The following is a 17,315-nucleotide window of genomic DNA, read 5'->3' as shown; positions in this document are numbered from 1 at the left end:
TCCTGCTGAGACGGCGGGGACTTTGCAATGCCACGGGGTGTCACAGGGTCTCAGATGACGCCCTTCAACTCTTCTGCACCTGCACTGGGGCATTGCCCTTGCTCTAATATTTGATGCGGAGCAGGTTGGGCGTTGCGGGGAGGGGCGGGGGGGGGCTCTATGGGGGGGAGGACTCTGTAAGGCAGGGGCTGGCGACATGGTGGGGGTCTGTAACGGGCAGGGTTGCTAACTCTGTTTACATCTATTCTGGGAGGTTTCATCACATGACATAATGACATTAATTATGGTGCACAGACTTTTAAGTCGGGAAGGAAATGCACATGACTATTACATTTAAACAACCCATGGGACTACAGTATAAATCGGATTCAACATTTAATATTTATTTGAATGAATGCCCTATCATTTATCTTCTGCGTGACTCTCAGCAATCGTCCAGAGATGTCCATCTAATTCCCCGAGACCCCCAGAGCAAACCTGGAGGGTGGGGTGGGCAACGCTAAAGCAGGGCAGGAGGGCGGGCCCTACATGGTGGGGGTTGAGGGAGAGCGGGGCTCAGTCACGCCGTGTTTGTGCTGCTAACACGTGTTTCAAGCCGGGCCTTGGCGCCGCCACCACTTCTTTTCACGATCCGCAGCAGCAGCAGCAGCAGCAGGGCCCGGGCGGGGCAGCACCAGGCCCCACCCCCGCGCCCGGGGCCAGGACTACATGTCCCAGCATGCATCACCCCCTTCCCCCGCAGCACCCGGCAAGATGGCGGCGCCCGCGTCGCCCTTGGTTACTGCTCGCTGCTTGCTCCGGGCAGGGGCCCGGCGCCCCCCAGCCCGCGCGCTGCTGGCCCGCGCCGCCGCCCTGCCGAGAGGTCAGTGCCAGGGGGACGCGACGGGACGGGGGCTCGGTTGTTCCGCACCAGCTCCGCTCCCCTGAGCGGGGCGGGGCGGGGCGGGAGCCGGGCCTTCCCAGCCGCCGCTGGCCTGGCCCGACCCTTGCCTCCCGCCAGGCGGCTGCGGCGCTGGGGCTGCCCTTGCGTGGCTGCTCTTTGGTGCAGTGCTGGCTCCAGCCGCAAGCGGGTGCGGGCCGGGGTCCCCGTTCTGCCCGGCGCCGGCGTTTATGAAGCCGCTCTCACCACGCGGCGGGAAGGGCCTGGCTTGGGCGGCTTGTGCTCGCGTACTGCATCGTCCCACGGGGGAAGGATCTGCTCTGGAAACCTCTTCTTGGCACAGAAACGTTTAGAAGAGTTTAAGGCCTCGGCCGAAACGAACTCCCCTGCTGGCTGCCAGCCTGCTCAGAAACAGGACGTGAGTGCTAAAAGAGACCTCAGGGGCATCTAGTCCAACCCCCTGCTCAAAACAGAGCCAGCCCCAACTAGATCATCCCAGCCAAAGCTTTGTCTAGCTGGGTTTTGAAAACCTCCAAGGATGGAGCTTCCACCACCTCTTTGGGTAACCTGTTCCCATGCTTTACTATCCTCCTACTGAGAATAGCTCCTAATATCTAACCTAGACTTCCCTTGCTGCAGCTTTAGACCGTTGCTCTTTTTTCTGTGATCTGCCACCACTGAGAACATCCTAGCTCCAAACCGTCTAGCTTAAAACGGAGGCTCTCACTTACAGCACAGATCCATGCCACCTTGCTGGTCTCTGGGCCTGTCTTGTCTCACGCCATGTTCCTTTTGGATTGACATCATCAGTTTGTCCCATGTTGAGTTGGGTTCCTTCGGTGCTGCGGCCACACAGATGGTTGGTAACATGTTCTGCTGCAGGTTAGCGCTAGACCAGTGCCTTTCAATCTGTTTGGACTCAAACCACCCCTTGGACTCAAGGCCTCTTCATAACTTTTGTGAATTGAGTGGCAGCCCATTTTAGAAACGAATTCATAGAACACGGTGCTTGCTCTCTTGCAGAGGGGCCTGGCAGTGGGGATGAAGGGTTGTCCAGGCAGGGACAAGCCTGAGCCTGCATTTGCCTGCTTAGTTTATTTGCTTATCTCCTCACACCTCACAGCACCCTTCAAAAGATCTTGTGGCACCTCAGGCTGCCCTGAAACCCTGTTTGAGAATTGTTGGCATAGGCAGTCAATAATCAAAGGTTTTAGCTCCTGGGAAGGAAAAGGAAGCAGTTTGGGATTGTGTGAAAAGTGCTTTCTTAACACATAATCAGACACACTAAAATAACTAGCCAGTGGCATATTTAACTTGCCCAACTTAAGTTTCAGACTTACTACATTATAATCAGTAGAGTCTCCCTTGTCAGGCTGGTGTTGAACAAGGGGTCTGAGGACCTGAGCAGCCATCGCTGCTTTGGTTTGGTCTCTGTTCATGTTTTCCAGATGTTTCCAACCTTAAGCGCAGAAAATTAAGGAATCTTAACAATGTTTCTGTGACAAGAGGAGGTTTTCATAGCAAATTCTTATGCTGTGGGACTGTGGAATATGTGGGGTGTGAGTAGCAGTAGCACAGGACACACCCTTTTATCAATGTAGTAAGAGAGGCAAGAAGCAGTTTTATAAATGCTGCTGCATATAGACTCTTAATGCATAGACCATAAAGAGGTTAAATGATGTGCTCAAGGTCATGTAAGTCTGTGGCAAAGATGAGAAAATAGTCTAAGAATCCTGACTACAAGTTTTCTTGCTTTAATGTCAGCATTGCTTTCTGCAGTTTGAACCACTGATGTTAAACACATGGAAGATGTCCTTCATCCACTGAGCTCTCATTTTAAAAAAAGATGCTGGTGTGGCTTCTGCTGACTCATCCTAGGATTCTTTTTAACTTGTTTATTTTTAGATAAAAAGAGTAAGTGGGGGTTAGGATGTGTCTCCCTTTCTCACCCCTGTTGTTTAAAGCTTTTGTAAAATTCATTTCAAGATGGTGCTTTATGAGTGTGCTTGCAGGATTCGAGTTTTATTTTTGAATAATTTCAACGGATAAAATTGATGGTTATTTTAAGCATTTATTTTGATTTTTATCAATTTAAATTTTCAGGATTACATGAAATTAAGGGTGTGGGGGCAGCCAGTTTAGTAATGACAGAATACTGTTAAAAGCTTTATACAATCACATATCAAAATATATAAAGTAAATATCCATACATCAGTAAGCATACTTTCTGTTCATTTGGTAGTATATTCATACCAGGCTGGAGCCTTCACTCTCACAGAGGAGTGCCAGGACAGGGTCCAGGCTTGGAGTGTATTTGGCACCTGATCCCTGGCTGGGACCTGGGCTGAGTGAGCGGGCAACAGCACCGACCTCTCGGCTGCCAACCCTGCCCCTCTTCTAGGCCCACCTTCTAGGCTCTGTCACTAGCAGCTGACATTTGACCAACCCCACCTTCCGAGCATGGTCCCCAGCTCCTGAAGCAGCTACCCAGGCCGCTACCAGAAGAGCAGTATGCGGGTGTTGCAGCCAGGGCTCCCTCCACCCCGTCCGTGCGTGTGTGTGCGTGCAGCACCCCCTCTCCTGGATTTCCTTATCCCCCCTTCCAGACTATTTTTTCTTATGTCCTCTTTCTGTGAATTTTGATTATAACTGATGAAAATATTTGTTCGTTGGTCTGTGAGTGTTAGGTGAAATTGATGTTTATCTATGTTTAGCAATAAAAATTGAATCCTGCCAAGCCTATTAATGAGTCAGAATAAGATATGGCCTCTTCCATGAAGAGCTTATATTCCAAGGCTCTCATTTACTACAAATCTGTACATGCTTAACTGAAAGCATCTCCCTGTCTTTGAAGTCATCTGAGTCCTAGAAGTCAGTGGGATTATTTATATGATTTAAAATAAAACAGAGGTGTACGTTTTTACAGAATTATGACCTAAAACAGACAAGAAAGGAACAGCAGTAATGTATTACAGACCATGAGAGCATAAGGAGTTTCTCTCACTAATACTCTATCTCCCCTGCCAAAACAAGAATGTCAGGGCGTAATGGCCCAACTAGTCTTCTCCCCTTACCTTTCAGAATTATCGTGAAAAGACAGAGCTCTGGAAATCCCCCTCTTCCTCCAGAAAAAGAAAAAGATTTAGTAACAGCAGCCCAAAGAACTGGAGACTAGCCATTCCAATAGTCTTACTTCCTAGGGGCATCTTTACACATACTCCAGGGCGGGGGCAGGGGTGTGCACTTTAACTAGAGCAGCTCTTTGGAGTCACTATAATTAAAGTGCCTGTGGTGTCTTGTGTATTTAGCGTCCCATGCTTCAAAATGGTGCTGGGGGCCTTTTAAGTAAAGCTCATTTGCTGAGCTTTTGTTAAAATGCCCCCGCTGCCATTTTGAAGCATGGGGACACTGAATACACATGATGCTGAGGCTGCTGGAGTGTGCTAATTAGCACACATTGGAGTAGGTGTTGGGCACATGTATAGGTGCCCTAGGACTTTGGTGTCATGGCTGAAGAAATCCTCCTTCTATCTTTACAGCCAAGTGGCAGAGTGCTATATAAGGGTGGTTGTTGTTTTTAGCTTTCAAGCATTGTTTGGTTCTTTAGTTACTCAAACATAGGTATTTGTCTTCTGGTTGAATTGTTGAGGTGATAAACTCATTTTTTAAAATTATTTTTTTCCCCTATTACATTTTTTTCATGCAAATTTCAATGCTTCTGAAAAGCTCTTGAGACAGAATGCTGTCTGCAAAACAATAACAACACAGATGTGCCTGCTATTTTGGCAATATGCCTCAATGCTGGTTTAACAGAATCAGTTCTAGTCTCTGGTCATTCAGTGGCTGACTACATTTGCTGCTGTGGTTGTCAGTGACGTGGCTATCACGGTGGTTTTGGATGCATATGTAGGTCCACTTGGGGTCTTTATGAAAAGTATTTGGATTGTCCTTCCCCAGCAGTTACCAGATGGTAATAAAACCAAATTTTTGATTTGGTGACAGTAGCACATATTATCAGTGGAAGTAGTGGTTTCTTTATCTTTTACATTGTCAAATCAAAGGATCCCTTTTGGGAAGATGTGTGCTAGCCAGATGTAAGCCATTGGTCTTAATATAGAGCTAACTGAATAAAATTTCAAAGGCTGTGATCACTGGATATGCAGGTGGCTACCTGATGGTTCTATTCATCCATAAATCAGTGAATGAAAATGATGTCTGATCACTGCTGTACTAGACAACTGGAAGATGTCTTCAGATTGAAGTTCTCATTATCAGTTGCTTGAGTTTCTATTCCAACATAATTTTTTGAAAAAAAGAATAATACAACCTCTTCCAGGTATATCATGTCTGGGACTAATCTTCCAGAAGGCAGGGTAGACTTGTACTTTACAGATCAACTCAGTCAGAGATGCATAAACCTTCATAAGAAGCAGCTCACTTCATCAGGTGCATCTGATGAAGTAAACTGTTGCTTATGAAGGCTTAAGCATCTCTGAGTTAGTCTGTAAGGCACAAATATTCCCTGCCTTCTGCTTAACTTCAGACTAACGTAGCTAACTACGTCTCTCCAGGGAAGGATCCAGAGGGAGTGTGGCATGGCTGCATCTGTCTTTCTGACCACATGGTAGGAGCAGCAGCGAAGGACTTTTAAGTTCCTTGGGAAGGTAATAATTCCTCCTGCTCCATTCTTCTCCATGCTCAGAAGCATGTCCCCTTCCCTTCCATGCCCCCTTTCTTTGCCTGCTGTTGCCACTGTTCTTGCTGTCCTGTGGGTGAGGGATGTTCCTGTCCCATGCTAGTTGGGCTGCTCAGGGGCTGGACTCCACCTGGAACAACAGCAGCAGTAGCAAGCGAGCTGGTTCTCCCTTCCAGCCTGATCTCCCCAGTATTCCCTGCCATTCTGGTAATGGATGCAGAGTTGGGGATCCTGCTTGCTGCTGCTGTCCTGGTTGAGCCTGCCTGGAGGAGCTGTGGAGCTCCTCTTGCTGGAACAGCGGCAGGTGGGGAGCAGTCATGCCCCTGAGCAGGAAGGAGAAAGGAGGGAAATTCTTACCTGCTTTGGGGCCTTAAAAACTCCTCTATTGCTGTTCCTGTGGCAATATCTGACTGCCCTGGGGGTGGGGAGGGGGCTAAGAACAGGAGGTGCAGCCACCCCTGCAGAACTAGTAGGTGACCTTGCACTCTCCTTTATGAAATCCTGCATCTGCTTCAGCCTCTCTCTACTAATTTTCTGTTAACATCTAGGCCTACAACCTACACCCCTGTAGGCCTAGATAGTGACATTCACTTTTGTATAAAAGGACAAAAGTCCCACTTGTGTGTTCTAATTTAATCCCTTCTTCTTTAATGAGATATTTCTTATTTATCATTGTTTTCCTTTTTTATAGTTACTTCTCCATCAAAGCTATAAAGCAGGCCTATAATTATAAATAGACTTTTAATGGTTGTTTAATATACATTAAAAATCTAATTACAGTAATGAGTCTTGTAGCCCAAATGGTAATTTAAGTCTTAATTAGAAGAGTGAAAAGTGCTTTTCCTAGCAGCATTTTTCCCTGTGAACAGCAGGTAGACATTTAAAACTGAAGATCTATTTTCTTTGCATAACTGTTGAAAGTTCAGAGCTTGAGTAAACTTACCAGGTACCTAGTAGTCAGAGGATCAAAGCTACTAATTGGAGTATAACAGAAAAGTTGAGGTGGGGAGGAGAATTTATCAGGGATATTTAAGCCCAGCTTCTTTTCCGTTTTACCTCCCAGCTGAAAATTGAGATTTGGGGAGGGGGAGAGGAGGGCTTGGATTCTGTGTAGATGCTGCTACTGTTAGGAATTGCTGCAAGGAATTGGGGGTGGGAGAAGGAGGGGGAGGGCGTTGCTAGAGTTTCTTCAGTGTGCAGACTGGCAGAACCTATTTAGTCTGAAGCCTCAGTAGCACTTTATGATTGCTGTAAAATTAAAAAGAGTATTCTGCATCTTGGACACCCCACAACCTACCTGATTTCTGGGAAGCGAGAACACCCCTCCTTGAGCCTTCCCTCCTTGAGCCTTCTGGGTGCTGTGAGGCTAGTATGTATTTCCCTCAAGTTCTGTTTTGGGTTGGCCTTTGGTATGAATCCCCCTGGTGTCCACATGAGCTGCTGACTTGCTTTTACAAGCAACCGGGTGAAATTTGCTATGAGTCTCGTCAGCTTCATTGCTGACAAATCATTGCAAAGTTCTTAATAGCTGTATTAAAAACTGTTAGTCTTTCATTCTGCTCCAGCTTAGCAAACCAGAGGGACCACAGGCTTGGGAAATAGACTCCAGTGTTTTATGTTTGATTCACATTCAGATGATTATCTTTACAACTGTAAACAATTAAAGGAAAACTTGGATTCTGCAGAAGTTGTTCTGAGATTCCCCTCTGCCAGGGAAATGTTTGTATTTACACATGAATATTTCAAACCCTAACTAAGCTCATATGTTCTTATTTGCCTCAGTATATATATATCTTTTTTCCTGTCTTCTAATGAAAAGAAATTTCACGTTGTAGCATAATATTTGCCTTGTGGTAGTTTAATCAATAAAGTTGGGGTAGTAAATATTCTGCAGAACAAATTAATGTGGCCAATTGTGCTGTTTGAAATAAAATGAGAATCAATTTGAATATGTACATTTTAAGAACAGAAATAAAATGTATATAAACCGGAGGCAGCTCTAAGCAGAGAATTAAAGCAGAGAATTAAAAATTAGAAAGGTTGTTGGTGCATGGCAACATAACAAAGTTTGTGATGCAGCTTGTTTCTGGGAGTTCATTCTGGTTATGAATAAATATGAGGGTTTCATTTACAGTAAAGCAAAGGCAATGATCATGTTGCTTTACAAGCTGGTGTAACCATATCTGGAATATTAGACACGAATCTCACAGTTTAAGGGAAAAATATGTAATGCAGGGTCACCATACGTGTAGGATTTTCTGGATATGTCCTCTTCTTGGGTCCTCCAATCTCTATCCGGGCAGTTTTTTAAAATATCATCAGATGTCTGGGATTTTGCTTTGCTCATCATTGAATTTTTTTCCCAGCACTTTCCAGCTTGCCCTAGCAAGGAGCTTCTAGGAGCTGCGGGGAGGAAAACTGGAGACAGTGGGGACCACGTGCGTCTGTGTGGCTTGGGGGTGAGAGGCACCAGGAGGGGTGAGGGACTGTGGGTCTGGAGCGCAGGGCACAGGTAGTTCCCAGGGGACTCTGGATTTGGAGTGAGGGGCATCAGCACAGATTTGGGGCGGGGGATACTGTGGGTCGGGAGTGAGGGGCAGTGGCACGGCCAGGGGTCTGTGGGTCGGGAGTGAGGGCCAGTGGCAGGGCTGGGGGGGGGCTCTGTGGTTTGGGAGTGAGGGGCAGGGGTAGGGTAGTTTCATATTCCTGCCCCCCCCCAGTCATATTAACCCCCCCACCCCCAACAGGTGTCCTCTTGGAAATATGGTAACCGTATATAATGCAAAGACTAGAAAATAAGGCTGGAAGAGAAACAGTAGAAACCCAGTTTCTATGCTCTAGAACAGTGGTGCTCAACCTCTTGGGCCTGCGGGCCAGATGAGCGGCATGGGGCTGTGGTGTGGGCTGGATTGGGCCCCCAGGCCAGGATAGAGTCCTCCAGTGCCTCCATCCAACCCATACTCAGGGATGAAAACCTGTGCCACCTTCACCCAGCCCCTGCATGCTGGGATCGAGCCCCATGCTACCTGGCTGTGCCTGACCCTGCATGCCGTGATTGGGCCCTACACCTCCCTGCTGACCCGATCCAGCATGCTGGGTCATGTTATGTGGCCCCTGGGGCTCCCTGCAGGTCTGGATATTTGACAGCACCGCACCCCTGCCCCCAAATTTTCAGGCCTGTGGGGAACCTGATAGGGGGATTATTATTGAAAAGATAATAAATACCTCAAACAAGATTAAATAAAAGCAACAGTATTAGAATAAGAAATGGCAAGAAGTTTAAGATTCTTGAAGAAATCACATACTGAGGTCTGTGTTGTTCAAGTTGCAACAGAAATGAACTCTGAAACATCAGAACTTCTCATGGAAAAGAAATTCCAAGTTGTGACCTGCTCTTTGGTTGGGCTGGTGTGCATGTACATGTGCAAACATGTTAAAACATGCTACTAAAGTGACTCCCACTTGGGAATGATATTTTAAAAGTTTCTTTAGAGAAATACAAAGAGACTAGCCAATTGCCCATCAAGAGTGATGGGGTGTGGGGGGTAGGAGTGTTGCTGGTCTCATCCCCCTGTTCCATCCATTCCATTACTGCCACCACCAGGGAGTTTTAGGAACTTTTGGCAGTTTTTGACAACTTTTGACAACTTTTGGCAGTTTTAGGAACTGATCTATAAACAGTTAAATATTTTTTTTTATTTTGCAGCATACACAGTTTATGCTGCTGAGAAAGTAGCTCCTAAAACTCTATCAGATGCGAACTCTAAAGCCTTGCTGGTTTGCAGTGGACCACTGGAACACTATGACTTTCTGATCAAAGAAGATGATCTGAGGAGTGATGAACAGCAATGGCAAGTTGTGCGGTCTTTGCAGAAGTTACATGAGAGCTTAAAAGGCTACAGTATTAGTTCAAAAAACCTTCTATCAAAGGTGAGGCTTATGATGATAATAGCAAGCATATTTTTTCTTTATAAACTTCTGGAAGCATCCTGTCTATGTGGGTATGTTTAAAAGGGCAGTGACAATTATATAACCAACTTTCTTCATGAGTAGCTTTGGCTGCAATCAAAGCTTCATAGCCTGACAGCTGTTCCTGCATCTATGATGTTAGTTTATAAAATGCCTATTGCATGGGAATAACCAGCTTGTTAAAGTGAAACAAAATCCTAGGTACTTTTTGCCATGTCTCCTTTTCTTGTATTTTGCAGCTTCAGCAAAAGGGTCAGATCAGTTTCAAAATGCTGATCTGCTTGGGTTGTGAACATTGCAGGCAAATACCAACTTTTATATGATTTTAACAAAGGAAAGGATTTTAATTCATCTGAATGTTTGCAAAATAATTTTAAACAAAAAATAATGAGTGAATCTAAATTATTTCAATAGCCATAACAGTGCCATAAATGAGTATGGTACTGCATGAAGCAAATAAATCCTACAGTTGGGCAGTTGTAGACTATGATTTACTTGAAACATTATGGGATAAAAATAAATAGAAGGTGAAAAGGAGAAGGTTTTGTAGGGCAAGGATTACACCAGTGAAAGGTTAGTGCAGTGCTTGCACATCTGTAACAGGGCATAAAACCTTGGGGTATATGTGTGTGTTTCAGTGTACCTGTTGCATTCCTTGGGCCCCAAGCCCTGCCATTGCAGGTCACATTTTACCAGTCATGTGCCATTTAGGAAATAGCATCTGCATCTCCTGCAGCTAGAGCAGAGGTTAGCAGGCAGAAGAAATGCGTCATCAGAGAAAGACCTGGAAGGAAATTCTCTGCGCCTTTTGTGAGGAAGCAGGTGTCATCTGGTGGTAAACCTCAGCTGGGGAGGATGAAGAAGCCCTGAAAAGAGGGATGTAAAGATTATGAAGCAACAGGGACAAAAGGCCAAAACAAGACCCTGAAGATCACTTAGTGTATTTTGGCTTGCGTGGCTTTGAATCTTTGTTAAAGAGGGCTCTGAGGAGATAACTGGTGCTCTGCAGGTGTTTGGAACATATCTTGACCTTTCCCAGCTGTTGGATCAGCCTACCCCTTCACAGTGCCTTGTTGCTTTCTTTGGGATTTCTTTGAGGGAAAAAAACTGGTACATTTAACTTGTGATAAAGTCTCTACATGTATATGTGTACTGCCTGAAAGTGTATATCTCTGCTATTTTTGAGGTTTCTTTTGTAGGTGCTATATGCCCAGGGATGCTAATTGCCTTGAGGCCTTTGAAACACACTGCTTTTGACACTAAACATAGATATCTGAAAATCAGTTTTGGCTACTAGTAGAGAAAGGGAACATTGTCTTTCTTAAAAATACCCCCAAAAGCTATTGCGTGTTCAGGGGAAGCAAATATTTCAAGTGTCTACTATTTCCAGTTAGTTGAGGGAAAACTGTTCCCTATTGAGCTACTTACTGACATTGACAAAGGAGAACAACTAAATGGAATTCTGGAAAGGTTAGTCTCTTTGCTGATCACAGGAAAGGTGAAGTAATTCAATCTGGTGACTTTAAAAACAAACCATCAAATATTGTATCAGTGTATTTAATAAAATTGATTGCCATCTGAGAACACCTAAACATTGATTTTTCTGCTCTGAACTTATAATATTTCAACTTTAATATTTTAGGCCTTTGGGAGGCTGAACTGTGGACTTTCCAAGGGTACAGCATTTCTATTTATGTTAAAGAAAAGCTTCTAAGAGTTAGTAAGGCTCCCTTTTTTATAGGTAGGCTACACTTGTCAGACTTAAAATTTGCATGAGCTTTTCACCTTCCACTGAGCTTCCCAACAGGTGGCCACAGACGTATTTTTGAGTTTTCAGCTTCAGTGCGTGCTGTCTGTGTCTCATCATCATCAGTTCTAAAGTCCCCATCCCTATCATTTTTTTCCAAGCCCTATACATGCATTAGAAGAGAAGGAAGTGGGGAATACTGGGAAGGGAAGCTGGTTATTTGCCCTGCTTTGAGTTAGTTGTGCTTAGGGACCTAACTAAATCATGGCAAGATGAAGCGATTGTCATGGTGTGCGGAGCTAATTTCGCAGTCTTTTCGTGGCAAGCCCTCCTTCACCACTGATTGTCCATGGGTCCCTGGTGTTCCCATGCCTCCTCATTGATTGACCGAGATGCCAATCAGATATCTTCAGATTGCAGCATTGCACCTGGCTTCTTAAAAGGTGGCACCAAAACCCTTTTGCTTGTCTGACTGGTGCCTTCTCTAAGTCCACATCAATAGCTCAGCCTCTCAGTAGCTGTCTGTCAAACCATGTGCTTTATGGCTGCAGGGATTGCGGTGCTTGTTTTCTGATATGCTTTTTTTTCCCCCAGGCAATTCCATGCAAAATCACGGGAAATGCCATTTTCTTGGCGATTTTGCGGAAACCACTTTTTCACAGTTTCCATGAAAATTGTAAAACCACAATTTAAATAGGTCCCTAGACATGCCTCTGTATCTTTTAAACATGCTGTCTTCTGTTTTTTCTTTCTTTCTTTGTTTTTATTTAAAAAATGCAGTGAGAAGAGCTGAGTCTTATTGGTCATGTTTATATTGCCTTCCCTCCAAGCCTGGAACTTCCACTGAGAAATAAAGCCCATCCACTTGCTCTTAATATGTATACCCCCATGCCCTGCAATTAGGCACTGTAGACAGGTGCTGAGTAGTTGGGAGATTGTCCAGGAGCCTTGGAAGTACTGTTAGGAGAACTTTATTTTCATTGCCTGACATTTATACCTAAGCTCTCTTAATGAGAATATCCTGAATGATTGTATATATGTAATTATCTTTTTAAGGGCTGTATATATCTGGACCAGAATTTGAAGGTGCCAGTAGTGATGGGGGAGCAAATCTTGTTTTGCACAGAACAAAAATAATACACTGCTTTAGAATATTATGCACAGTTCTAGCTTCTCTTTTTTCTGGTAAAGCTAATCTAGCTTTCAGGTGACAAACATTAAATAACTAACATGATATGGTTGTAGTTTGAGAGGGCTGACTGATCATCACATTAGTTGGCAATGGTGCCTGTAGTCATGATTGCTACTTGATCATTCAGGGATAATATTAATTTCAGTAGGGATCATGTGACTGTACATTTCTTTATCTACTGCTGGTCAGATGCCCTCAGTTGTAGAATGTGTATCCATTCACTATTACATTTGTAGTGCTCACTACTAGCTCCTTTAAAACACTAATGTTTTTCAATTAACATTACTTAAGTCTTTCAGGTTATGAGCAGGTATCCATTTCTGGTGTCTCAGGACAAGGCCTGAAAATGAACGCAGGAGAAGAAGTACTGATAGTTTCTGTTGGGACATTGCAAAGTGTGTATGAAAGGTTGTGCTAGGATATTGTCTTGGGACAACTGGCCCAATCTATTCTCCAGGCATCCCATGGTGCACTGATTCTACCCCAGTCCTGGCCTCTCTTGAATTCGGGGTGGCTGGTGTAGCTCTGGTGGTAGAACTCTACTGCTTGGAGCTGATGGGCATAGGTGGTTGTGCTCACCTAGTAATTTCCCGGCATCATGACTTGCCAACTATTCCATGTTCACCACCCAATGAAGGCAGCATTGGAACTGGTTTCCAGCCAAACAGCTCCGCACACATTCACCCACCAGTGAAATCCAGCCACTGGGGACATCCTCAGGCCTATCTACAACCCACTATGTCAAGATGTATTTGCTAAAATTACAGTGAAAATAATATTAGCATACAAACCTTAAAAAATCCTAATGCAGGTTTCCCAAAAAAAGCAATGTTAGCTTTAAACATAACAGAAAATTAAAAAATGAGCAGTTTTAAAAATGTTATGTTCTCTTCCTCATGAAATTTGCTAACAGTGAAGGGTACTTCCTTGGATTAGCTCAAGTGAATTTGAAGTTAGATATGTTTATGTTTTTCAAAGCTAATAATCTTTGGTTTTGAGCAGTGATATTGCTGTATTTATTTAATTTTGTTCTTCAACTTTCAGAAAGGATGACCTTTTGTGTTCATGTATTATTAGATCTTGGAACTGAAACTCAAGACCACAAATTTGTTTACATGTTGCAGATCTCAAGTTTTGCAGAATAAACACCAATTTGGACATTTTGATGGTGGCTGTATATTAATTACTTGAGACAGCCTTGACTCTTGGTGAAGCCATGTGTTGAAGTAGGGTACAAACAATTACAGACCTACCTCAGGACCATGAAAATGTTTTCAGATACAGTTGCAACCAAAAGAAGATCTGAGAAGAGAGTGTGTGCCAGACCTGCTAGCTAATAAAGGATATTCCCTAGTACAGGGGTGGGAAGTTATTTTGGCTGGAGGGCCACTTAAGTTTTGGTGAGCTGTTGAGGGCCACACACATAAGATACAGGTTTAATAAGATACAGGTTTCCCTCAATTTATGCGGTACGTGCGTTCCCAGAGAACAGTGCATAAATTGAATTCACATAAAGGAAACCCACTTTACAATGTAACAAATAGGGATAGGTTCCCATGGCGGTGAGGGTGGGAGTGAGGCTGGGCCTAGGGAAGGGGTGGGGGGAGGAGCGCCGCTCCCGGGGCTGCACAAGGCAGCAAAGCAGAGGGAACAGCAGCACTCACCCCAGCCCCGGCTACAGAGGCCCCAGGAGTGGCTGGCGCCAACAGCCTGCAGCCCCTGGGCTGCACCGTGCTCCAAGTGTTCCCCCCTTGCCTGGGCTCTACTTCTCTGTACTCACCTCTGCTCCTGGGCTGCGCCGTGCCCTGGTACATGCAGCCCGGGCTAGGGCAGGGGTGAGCAATTATTTCAGGTGGAGGGCCGCTTACCCAGTTTTGGCAAGCTGTCGTGGGCAACATGGGTAGCCCTGCCCTTTGACAGGTGCCCCACCCCCTGGTCACCATCTTGGGACCAGTGTCCCAATGTCTAGGGCCCAATGTCCCAGGGCCAGCATCAGTGGGGCCCAAAGTGGGGCACAGGCTGGCCGAGGTCTGTGGAGCCAGGCTGGGCTGCACCAGCAGGGAGAGGTGGGAGCTGGCCTGGCTCCATAGAGCCCCTGCCAGCTGGGACCCTGTACTCTTGCTGCCCTGCTCTGGGTCCCACCGGTGCTGGATCCCAGTGCCCCCACAAGACGGGCAGCCCCATGTGGGCTACAGGGGGCTGCAGTGTGAGGCACCGGCCATGGGGCGGGCAAGGGGCCGCTTTTCCCGTGCTCGGCACCAGCTTGTAAGCTGCCCCCACTGCTAGCCTGGGCCCCGCATCGGCTCTGGGCTCACCCGTAGGGGCTGCGCTTAGGCAGGAGCAGCTGCTTGACGCAGAAGAAAGTGGCTCCCCACTCACCCCAGGGGGCAGTGTTTGCTGCTGCTGCTGCCCTCTCAGAGCTCGCACGCTGGGTAGCCCAGAGGCGGTGGTGGCAAACACTGCCCAGGATGGTGCTGCTTGCTCCTGCCCGGAGCGGCTCTCGCTGCCGCGGTGCAGCCCCAATGGGTGACCCCGGGGCCCAGGCTGGCAGCGGGAGTGGGTTACAAGCTGGTGCTGAGCACGGGAAAAGCGGCCCCTCGCCCACCACATAGCCGGCGCCCCGCATTGCAGCCACTCGCAGCTCATGTGGGGCTGACTCTGCCTGCTCAGGACAGCCCCACGTGGGCTGTGAGTGGTTGTAGTGCAGAGCACCGGCCACAAGGTGGGCGAGGGGCTGCTTTCCCCATGCTCAGCACCAGCTCCTTCCCTGCCTGTGGTGCTCCCTTGCCCTCTCCCCCACTTACCTGAGTTTCCTGCACTGGGGCAGCCATAAGGAGCCACATGCTTCCAGGCCAGAAGCCCCTACTGGGGCATAAATTGAGGGAAACCTGTATAATTTTAACAAATTATAGATACAACCAAATCTTATAATAAAAATCAAACATTTGTTATAACATACTTTATTTTATCCAGGAATTCAGGAAGAGCACACACCAACTGCTGAAACTTCCTTAGCCTGACGAAGGGTTTTTGAACCCGAAAGCTTGCTTAATAACTATTCTCCAACTATTTGGGTTGGTCTAATAAAAGATATCAAATTCACCCAAGGAACCTTGTCTGCCTTGGATGTTTAATAAACTCAACCTTATGGCTTTCTTTTTATTGGAGAAGATCCTACATTTCTCTGGCTCCTGCAGGTTTCTATACTGTCTAGCCCAGATTCCTGTTTTGCTACACCTCCATCAATATGAAGCCCTATGAGAGACTGAGGGACCTGAACCTGTTCAGCCTCAGCAAGAGGAGGCTGAGGGGGGACCTGGTGGCTGCCTACAAACTTACCAGGGGAGATCAACAGCAAATAGGTAGAGCCCTTTTCTCCCCAGCACCACCTGGCGTGACAAGGAACAATGGTAATAAACTGATGGAGAATAGGTTTAGGTTAGAGATCAGAAGGCAATACTATACAGTTCGGGTGGCCAAAATCTGGAATCAACTTCCCAGGGAAGTGGTCTTCGCCCCTACCTTGGGCAAATTCAAGAGGAGGTTGGACGATTTCCTGTTTGGGGTCTTGTGAACCCAGCATTCATTCCTGCCTGTGACCGGGGTGGGGGGGGGTGTCGGGCTAGATGATCTGTTCAGGTCCCTCCTGACCCTACCTGCTATGAAACTATGATGATACTATGAATATAATACAGAAGTTTGGCCTGGTAGCTAGCTCTGTCCTAAAGACGTCCATCCAATGTTGCCAATTGTCTCAATTGTATTGCAAGTCTCACAATCATAGGCTGCTGACAGATGTGAAAAAAATGTCAGCTATTAGATAAAAGCGCCAAAAAGCTTTTGAAGCGCCTGATCTATACAGACGTTGAGTAAGACGTCAGACTAATGCTATGCCTCTTCTGGCATGCGCTGTGCTTGGTGTGGATGTGTACTGAGCTTAAAGTAAAGTGCTGTTTTGGTTTTTTTCACATCTGTAAACAGTCTTCATGTTTTGCTTATAGACCTTTTTTAAGCTTCTGGAGATTATGGGAAGAAGTGTACATTTCATTCAGTAATAATTTCTTCCTTTACAATCACCAAAAAGCCCTTGAAAATATGACCAAAATAAAAAAGTTAATAAATCAAAATACTCAAAATAAATAAAACTTCAAATTATTATTTTTTAATTATGAGACTTTTTAGCTAATCTTGTGACTTTTGGATCCTGATATAGGACTTTTCCAAATTTGTGTTTGGCAATACTCAAAAACTTCTGAATATTTTTCATTTTTAAAAAATTACCAAATTTTTAAAATATCACTCTTAGGTTTAAGAATCCTAAATAAAACATTTGAAAACCCTGTCAAATATTATAGTAAAGATGTATCCTAAATGTAATCCTTATGTTGTCTTTCCTGGCAACTTCGGATAAAATAGAATATTAATTAATTAGGATGTGAAAGGTTCTGATGTATTTTCTCCTAGTGTGTAGAGCTTGCCCCGGGGCTAAATTTAAATTCAGAGGCAATCACTGATCATCCACTGAGATAGTTTTAATAGTATCTGCCCATTTCCTCTCATAATTCTGTAGCATTTACCAATCTTACATTGTTATATAACGACAAATTCTCCTTTGATCCCAAACATTAATTTGGACCTTCATGGAGTCCAGACAATCACAAGTCTTTCCTTTGGCCCAAAACATTTTCATGTTGACCTTCCAGAAATACCAGCTATTAAATTAAGAACAAAACATGCAGAATATCTTCTTAAAACACTGAATTTCAGGGAAATTCTAAGCAGCTGAGAGAGACACTTTGGAGCAGAAAAAATTGTGTACAGTAATTTTGTG

At 45.3% G+C, this 17,315-nt stretch overlaps 1 protein-coding gene across 2 annotated transcripts in view; it reads left to right on the top strand.

The window, feature by feature from the left end:
* Nucleotides 1-717: 717 nt before the first annotated feature.
* AFG1L (AFG1 like ATPase) overlaps nucleotides 718-17,315 on the top strand; it is a 116,652-nt gene continuing 100,054 nt past the window's right edge. For both annotated transcript variants that reach the window (XM_025211401.1, XM_006029930.3), the window contains exons 1-2: nucleotides 718-862; nucleotides 9,283-9,506. In XM_025211401.1, the coding sequence (XP_025067186.1) occupies nucleotides 754-862; nucleotides 9,283-9,506 (333 nt within the window). In that variant the 5' untranslated portion in view covers nucleotides 718-753. The remainder of the gene's footprint in view (nucleotides 863-9,282; nucleotides 9,507-17,315) is intronic.

The sequence above is a fragment of the Alligator sinensis genome, unplaced genomic scaffold (assembly GCF_000455745.1).
Source record: "Alligator sinensis unplaced genomic scaffold, ASM45574v1 scaffold962_1, whole genome shotgun sequence".
Classification (NCBI taxonomy): domain Eukaryota; kingdom Metazoa; phylum Chordata; order Crocodylia; family Alligatoridae; genus Alligator; species Alligator sinensis.
This window is presented reverse-complemented; position numbering and strand designations above follow the sequence as displayed.